At 51.2% G+C, this 8,279-nt stretch overlaps 1 protein-coding gene and 1 long non-coding RNA gene across 2 annotated transcripts; one reads left to right on the top strand and one right to left on the bottom strand.

Moving 5' to 3' along the window:
* Positions 1-876: 876 nt before the first annotated feature.
* LOC143369065 (uncharacterized) lies at positions 877-5,574 on the top strand. Its single transcript, XR_013085329.1, has 6 exons — positions 877-3,253; positions 3,451-3,663; positions 4,297-4,519; positions 4,782-5,033; positions 5,094-5,399; positions 5,480-5,574. It is a non-coding gene; the product is annotated as an uncharacterized LOC143369065 (long non-coding RNA).
* On the bottom strand, positions 4,539-6,637 carry LOC143368801 (uncharacterized). Its single transcript, XM_076811882.1, has 2 exons — positions 4,615-6,637; positions 4,539-4,561 (listed from the first exon to the last, which is right to left on the bottom strand). Exons 1-2 carry the CDS (start codon positions 6,635-6,637, stop codon positions 4,539-4,541), a joined length of 2,046 nt encoding a protein of 681 aa, XP_076667997.1.
* Positions 6,638-8,279: the final 1,642 nt, after the last annotated feature.

The following is an 8,279-nucleotide window of genomic DNA, read 5'->3' as shown; positions in this document are numbered from 1 at the left end:
CATAATGGAACGAGAGAAACTATTTGGGGGTAGAAGAAGTCGCTTGGAAAAACATCTTGTCAGTCAGCAAGCAATCGCGTCGAAGAAATGTTCTCTGCTCAAGATATTACTCGAGGTTCTGAGTGTACCCCCCGAACAAACGGGGATGCAAGTACTGCAGTGTGAGAATTTGCGCAGGAACGCCAAGCCACGGCTCCGAACGCCAAGTTCTCATTCATTTCCACAAATTTTTATAACATAAGAACAACACGTTCCATGAAAAATAAATTAAGTGATCAGTGTTAGTAGGCGTGCAATGAAGTGAATATTCGGTTCATTAACCCGGACGCACTTGACGTTGCGACCCTTAACTTTGGATGGTGTCGTGTACCTGAGATCAGCTGTGCACTCGGCGCGTCTGTCGATGACCAGGATCGGTTCAGTGACCTAGTGACTCAGGTTTTCAAGCTGTAGGTGAATTTCCGAAAGGGTGAGTTTTAGTTACATTATTAGCAACATTATTTTTTAAATTTAACGCAGGCTATGGCTTATTTCCGGCGATAATTCTCCAAATTTCCGTACGTAAATTTTTCTTCGCAGTTTTTAAACGGACTTATTCATTATCAACAACAGTGTTGGCCGTTATTGAACTATGGATTTTTATCATAGTAACCAACTACGATAACTTTTCGTTCGTTCCCTGTTGCATACCTTTTCGTTTGTACGTTATTAAAAAAGGAAATTTACGTGTTCCTTATCCTCTCACTCCAAATAATTATTATTTTCGATTCTTCTAAAAAAAAAAAAAAAAAACAACTGTGTATTCGTCTTTTTACGTTACGCATGATTTTCATCCATTTATCCTTTTGTTAGAAAGCTTAGCAGAGGAGCGGCACAAGAAACGGTTTGGGTTACGACGGCACTGCGAATATCCTAGTCTATTATTTTAGCACGAGAGTTTTATAAAAACGTTCACGAATATATTTATACAATTATGTACACGGTTTCAATAAACTACACACTATATACAATAAAATATAGCAATGGTTGAATTTAGATGGGTTGCAGCAAATAGGAGCTCAAGCAAGTAAGCAACACAGCTAGTTACAAGCAAAACGTATCTTAATTAAGCAAAGGTGCGAAAAGCAAAAAGAGTGCGTAGCGTATGAACTAAAGCAGAGCGACTAACGGAGCGCGATCCAGGAAACCGGCGTCGATTTCCTGGAAGGAATAGCCTTCCCCTTCCATCGATCGCGATTCGAGGGAAGGGGCAGTGATCGCTGCTCCACATGAGTCAGTGGGCCGAGCCACTGATCGCCTAATTACTATCGGTTCGGGGAGATGGCGCGAGCAGGCAGGATTTCTTGTACATTTTCTCCCCGGCATTCAGCGAACGATGAATAAATTCCCGAACAATCGATGGCCTGGTCGATTAGGTGTGGTCAGATCGAGAGACGGTGGCGCCACTGAACTCAGGTGGAGGTGCCTGGCAACGCAGATGGAGGCTGAGAAGCGATCAAGATTGTATTGGTTCCGGGACCTGTGCAGATGGGAGAAATACCAATTTTTGAATGGGTCGTACAAATTCGGAACGCGTAGTTTTAACAGTGACGACGCGTGTTAATCCATCCGCGCCCGTGTGGAGTTTAGTGACCCGAGCAAGTGGCCACTGGGCAGGTGAAGTTAGCTCATTTTTGACGAGGCACAGATCACCGATTTGAGGCTGTGGATGCTGTTGGGCCCATTTGTTGCGTGCCTGAAGAGACTGTAAGTATTCCCTGGACCAACGTCGCCAGAACTGCAACCGCATTTGTTGTAGTAGGTGCCACCTTGAAAGCCGATTCGATGGGACGTTATCGACGTCTGGATCGGGCAGACTGAGCAGTGCCTCGCCGATCAAAAAATGCCCTGGTGTCAGCGTGCGCAAGTCTCCAGGATCGTCGGACATAGCTTGCAGTGGTCTAGAGTTCAGACAGGCCTCAATTTGATGAAGCAGTGTCGAAAGTTCTTCATAGGTGAGGTGTTGTTCTCCGATGACCCTCCGTAGGTGGTATTTGGTGGATTTGACGGCCGCTTCCCATAGCCCTCCGAAATGCGGGGCAGCCGGGGGGTTAAACCTCCACTCAATACCATCCTTCAGTAGAGTCGAACTGATGAGGTCGTGTCCGTTGTTGAGGTGGACCAACATGTCACGAAGCTCTCGGGCGGCCCCTATGAAATTGGTCCCTCGGTCACTCTGAATCACGGCGCAGAGTCCTCGACGGGACGTGAATCGCCGCAAGGCAGCGAGAAAGGCCTCTGTGCTACAATCAGAAACGAGCTCTAAATGAACCGCGCGAGTACTAAGGCATACGAACAACGCCACGTAGCCCTTATATGTGCGTTGACCTCTGCCTCGACACATCAGCAGAGTTAAAGGTCCAGCGTAGTCCAACCCCACGTGCAGAAAGGGGCGAGCTGGTGTCACCCGAGTAGCCGGCAAATCACCCATCAGTTGGTTCCCTGTTGCAGCTCGCCAACGTAGGCAGGTGGGGCAGCGATGGAGAAGGGCCTTGACGCGCTGTCGCCCCTGAGGAATCCAATATCTCTGGCGTAGCGTGGCCAATGTGAGCTGTGTCCCACCGTGCAGTGTTCGACGGTGAGCCTCGGCCACCAGCAGTTCAGTCAACCGATTGTCGCGTGGTAGCAGCACCTGGTGTTGGGCGTCCTGTGCCAGGCTAGAATGGCGCAGACGCCCTCCGACACGGAGAAGGCCTTGCTCGTCCAAGTACGGGTTCATTCGTAGGAGCCGGCTTCGGTTAGGTAGTGGACGGCCTGCCTCTAGCTGCTGTATTTCAGGTGTGAAGTCCTGCAGTTGAATGATACGTAGCCACCGTATCCGGGCGGCTTCTATTTCGGCTGGGGTCAGACGGCATCCTCTCGTACCGGTTGGTTTCCGTGGCAGCCACCGCAAGCACCAGGCAGTGACTCTAAATAATAAGTGAACGGATGAGAATCTTAACAACAAGTTTTCCCCCGGTGCAGGTTCACCCGACGTCGCGGTGGTGTGGGTGCGGGCCTCCAGGTCCGTCATGGGCAGTGGAGACGGTTGCACGTTGCACCAGCTCCCCGGCGTGGTCAGCCAGGCAGGTCCCGTCCACCACAGAGCGAATCCAGGTAGCTGGCTGGGAGATAGACCTCGGGAGGCGCAGTCAGCAGGGTTGTCCTGACTGGGAACGTGGCTCCAGTGTGCGTCAGGCAGCGTGCGTTGAATTTCAGACACCCTATTAGCCACGTAAGTCTTCCAGCGGGAAGGGTGTCCTTGTATCCAGGCTAGTGTGATGGTGGAGTCGCTCCATAAATGAATGGGTTTTCCGCTCAAGCCCAAACTCTCATAAGTGATAGACACTAGCCTGGTCAGCAGGACGGCAGCGCAGAGTTCTAACCGTGGCAGCGAGACTCGTTTCAAAGGTGCCACCTTGGTTTTGGCAGTGATTAAGTGGGTGTCGGCTATGTCTTCGCGGTTAACGACTCGGAGGTACACCACTGCTGCGTAGGCTCGCTCCGAAGCGTCTGCGAAGCCATGGATCTCCAGTAGCTGAGGTGATTGCTGTACTCCAAGCCAGCGTGGGACGGCGATACGGTTGAGGTCAGGCAGCTCTTCGATGAACTGCCTCCAGGAGTCGGCATCAGTAATCGGCAAGGGTGAGTCCCAGTCTAATTGTAGTAGCCAGAGAGACTGCATGAATATTTTGGCGTTAATAGTAACCGGAGAAACTAATCCCAGCGGGTCAAATATCCTAGCAATTGAAGATAGGACAGAGCGTCGAGTGACACGGATGTCAGTTGCTGTAGGAGGTACTTGGACCCTGAAGCAGTCGTCAGTCAAGCTCCAGTGGACTCCCAATGCTGTGTGTATTTCGCCGTTCTGCCATTTGCACTCCGGAATGGTGTCACCGGTAGGTAATTTGTCCATCAGAGTGGGCTCATTGGAGGCCCATTTCCGTAGATTGAATCCGCCCGCCTTACAGAGTTGGCATAGTTCGAGCTGTAGCTCAAGGGCTTCCTGTGTCGAGTCGGCACCGGTCACGACATCGTCCATATAAACGTCGCGTTGCAGGATGGCCGCTGCTCGAGGATAACGTGACTGCTCGTCTGCTGCGAGTTGGCGTAGCGTGCGGATGGCAAGATAGGGGGCGCAGGCTAGACCATAAGTGACTGTGTTGAGCTCGTAGTCCTTTATGGCACTGTCTTCGAGATCCCTCCATAGGATTTTTTGGTAGCCGCGATCGTCAGGATGGAGTAAGATCTGACGATACATTTTCTCTATGTCGGCAGTGAGACAGACACGGAAGAGACGCCAGCGGAGTAATAGTTGGTGGAGACTCGGCAGCAGGTTCGGCCCCACCATCAGCGCGTCGTTCAATGATTGCCCCGACGTCGTTACGTGCGACCCGTTGAATACCACTCGCAGCTTGGTGGTGGTGCTGCTCTCCTTCAGGACTCCGTGATGAGGTAGGTAGTAGGAGGGTTCTGAGATAGGATCACGCACTTGAGACATGTGAGTAAGTTGGTTATACTCACGCATGAAGTCCTGGTAGGCCTGAGCGAATGCTGGATCCTTGATGAATTTGGTTTCCATCTTCTGTAACATACGTAGGGCTCCGTGACGTGACTCGCCGAGTTCCCACAGGTCGCGAAGTGGCAGTCGGACCATGTAGCGGCCCGAGGGCAACCGCTGGTGGGTCGACCGGAAGTGGTCTTCGCAGGCTTGCTCTTCAGTGGTATAAGTGTTTGATACCACGATTTCTTCTTGTTCCCAGAAACGACGCACCAGGGGGAGGAGTTCCTCGGCAGTGGTGCATGGAAGGGACGAGTACTCGCGGCTGTCAGCTAACTCACGCCCCGTTTCTGACGTCACTGGTCCGGACACAATCCAACCCAGTGTGGTGTTCTGAGCTATGGGCTCTCCGGTACGACCCTTGACCATACCGTGAAGCAGTACGAGGGCAAGGGCATCGGCACCCAACAGCATTTCAATCGGCCCTTCGGATTCAAAACTGGGGTCAGCTAAAGTAAGCTCACCCAGGTGAGACCACTTGGTTGTTCGGCCGTCTAGTCGTGGCTGATAAGAGGTTATCTTTGGCAAGACCAAGGCGGCTATCACGTGTCGCGTCGTAGAATTAAAGTGAGCGGTGAATTCCAGCTGTACTTTGCCACGGATTCGTTCAGGGGAATGGTTACCGACACCGACAAGACGTATGTTAGCTGGCCTCCGTGGAAGGCGCAGCTGCTGAGCCAGTGCCTCGATGAGCAGTGACACTTCGCTACCTTGGTCAATGAGGGCACGCACGATTCTGGAGCCTCCGTCGGGTTGCAGCACTCTCAAGCGAGCCGTGGCCAGCAGCACGGCAGACAAGGAGTTCGCCGAGCAGCAAGAGGTATTAGTGGTAGCCTCTATAACTTCACTGGAGTTCGTGCTGTCTTCGTGTATGGTAGTGTGGTGCTTCCCGTTGCACAGCTGGCACCGTTTCTCCGAACCGCAGTCCTTCACTTGATGACGTCCGAGGCAATTATAGCACAATTTAGCCGTCAGTAACGCTTCACGACGTTCACGCACCGTCTTCGATTTATAAAGGTCACAGAAGAGTACGAAGTGATTGGCTCCACATAACCCGCACGAATCTTGGGAGCGGTTGGTCTTGGTGACCTGCAACACCTTGGCTGACCTCTGGCTCCCGGCAGCTTTAGTTGTGCGTCCTTCAGCTTGGCATTTGGCTTTGCCTCCCTCCAGCGCTCCGACGGTGGTGATGCGATTTTTAATAAACGCCTTGAGTTCAGCGAAAGTCGGCGGAGTAGCCTGGGCGCCGAGCTGGGTTTCCCATTCTCTTCGCGACTGCTGGTCCAGCTTCTCTACCAACAAGTAGACCAGCCAGTCTCCTGAGCAATCAAACGGACGTTCCATCGCAGCAAGGGCCTCCACGCAGTCGCAAAAGGTGAAATAAAAAGTCTTGAACTCCGTGGCCGACTCACGAGTGAGCGGCTGCAATCCAAATAATGTTTCCATTTGTGCTTGTACCAGCAGTCTTTCGTTCTCGTAGTGATCCTGTAACAGATCCCAAGCGCGGGCGAAGGTCGCAGCTCTCACAGGGAGATGTCTAAGGGCCATGAGAGCGTCGCCCTTGATGCAACCCCGAAGGTAGTGTAGACGTTCTACGTCCGAAAGACTTCCGTCGCGGATAACGAGGGATCGGAAGAGATCCCGAAACCCTGGCCAAGATCCGTAACTCCCATCAAACTCTGGTAGAGGCAGTCGAGGTAAGGAGGCTTTGGAATGTACGGCCGCGGACGAACCGTTGCTAGACATTCCCGACTCGTTATGATCCGCGGCAAATGACTGTTGCCTGTCGACGAACAGGGCTTCCTGGACAAGAAACAGCTCCTCAGTCACATCGTAGCGGTCTTCTCGAAAGTAAGGTGCCTCTCTTTTCTCTGGTGCAGGCAGTGCAAGTAGTTGATCATGTTGCTGGTCAAATTTCTCCCAGTTTCTCCGTAGCATCCCCAAACGCGATTCAACGGCTCCCGGAGTGATTCTAGCCGCGCCTAGCTTCTTTAAGTTTTCGTAGGCACGCGCGATATTGCCCGAAAGCTCGTTTTGACTCTCGATTATTTGCTCCATTGTTCTTAGGATTTGAAAGGCTAGCGAGATTCGGCCGTTAAGGTCACGCTGACTCTTTGTATTATGTCGCACTGTTTTGCAGGTTGGAGGTCACGCGCGACGGTTGGGCCGCACTTCCGAACGTTCGCGAACTGTTTCACAGGCACCGTATCCGGCTCGAAGGACCAAAAATGTTAGAAAGCTTAGCAGAGGAGCGGCACAAGAAACGGTTTGGGTTACGACGGCACTGCGAATATCCTAGTCTATTATTTTAGCACGAGAGTTTTATAAAAACGTTCACGAATATATTTATACAATTATGTACACGGTTTCAATAAACTACACACTATATACAATAAAATATAGCAATGGTTGAATTTAGATGGGTTGCAGCAAATAGGAGCTCAAGCAAGTAAGCAACACAGCTAGTTACAAGCAAAACGTATCTTAATTAAGCAAAGGTGCGAAAAGCAAAAAGAGTGCGTAGCGTATGAACTAAAGCAGAGCGACTAACGGAGCGCGATCCAGGAAACCGGCGTCGATTTCCTGGAAGGAATAGCCTTCCCCTTCCATCGATCGCGATTCGAGGGAAGGGGCAGTGATCGCTGCTCCACATGAGTCAGTGGGCCGAGCCACTGATCGCCTAATTACTATCGGTTCGGGGAGATGGCGCGAGCAGGCAGGATTTCTTGTACACCTTTACTCATTATTCACATTAAATGGCAAACAAACCATGGCAAAAGGTTAGATTTTTTTGTTACGTCTTTTTCAATTGTCATTCTACGCAAGTTCCTTGGATGCATGCCGCCTTGCTTGTTCGTAGTCGCAGCGCGGCCCGGCGCGCGGCGACGCTAGCGCGGGAGCTCCAGCGGAATGCTCGCGCTCTGATTGGTCGGGCTTTTTTCTCAATATCTCGAAAACGAAACCCCAGATCCCAAAATGGTTAAGGACTTTTCGATGTCTTTTTGCATCAGGATATTGCATGTTAGTAGTAGGGCAATGGGGATTCTAATTCAAATTTGAGTTTCAAGGTCATGATCATGACCTAACTCAAATTTGAAAATTTGTTTTTTTTGTCGGCGGGCTGGCGGCGGATGACGTCATAGAGATGGTGGAGTGGTGGGGGGTATCATCGAGGAGGAGGAGGAGGAACCGCGGGGTGACGGTGCGCTACTCTGGAGCGTGGTACAGACTGTCGGTAAGGAAGGTGCTACTCTGGAGCGTGGTACAACAGACTGTCGGTAAGGAAGGAAATATTAATTTTATGATATTAATATAAATGAAAAAACTTCTCGGGGCGACGGGGCTCGAACCCAAGACCTCCGCGGTACGAGTCAACCGCCAAACCAACTCCCCCAAACGCCGTCTCTGACATTAGTCTTTTCCGAATGGTACATATAGCGAACCAACACACACACACACACACACACACACACACACACACACACACACACACACACACACACACACACACACACACGCACCCGCGCACGCGCACCCGCGCACGCGCACGCGCACACGCACACGCACACGCACACCCACACGCACACACATACACGCACACAACGTAGACGTATAATAATTTATTTTTATGAGAAATTTTATCAGAAATTGTTTCGAACGATGTCGGGAAAAATCGGCGTTTCTCGACACCGCGTCTTTA

Source organism: Andrena cerasifolii, chromosome 5 (genome assembly GCF_050908995.1).
Source record: "Andrena cerasifolii isolate SP2316 chromosome 5, iyAndCera1_principal, whole genome shotgun sequence".
Lineage (NCBI taxonomy): Eukaryota > Metazoa > Arthropoda > Insecta > Hymenoptera > Andrenidae > Andrena > Andrena cerasifolii.
The sequence above is the reverse complement of the archived record's forward strand: the minus strand, read 5'-3'. Positions and strand labels throughout refer to the sequence as shown.

What these genes read in the sequence shown, in the direction of transcription:
- LOC143368801 (XM_076811882.1), bottom strand. Translation starts at nt 6,637, where the DNA reads ATGGAGCAAATAATCGAGAGTCAAAACGAGCTTTCGGGCAATATCGCG. An exon ending in GTCACGTCACGGAGCCCTAC is followed by an intron (nt 4,562 to 4,614) that starts GTATGTTACAGA and finishes GCATTCGCTCAG; the next exon opens with GCCTACCAGGACTTCATGCG.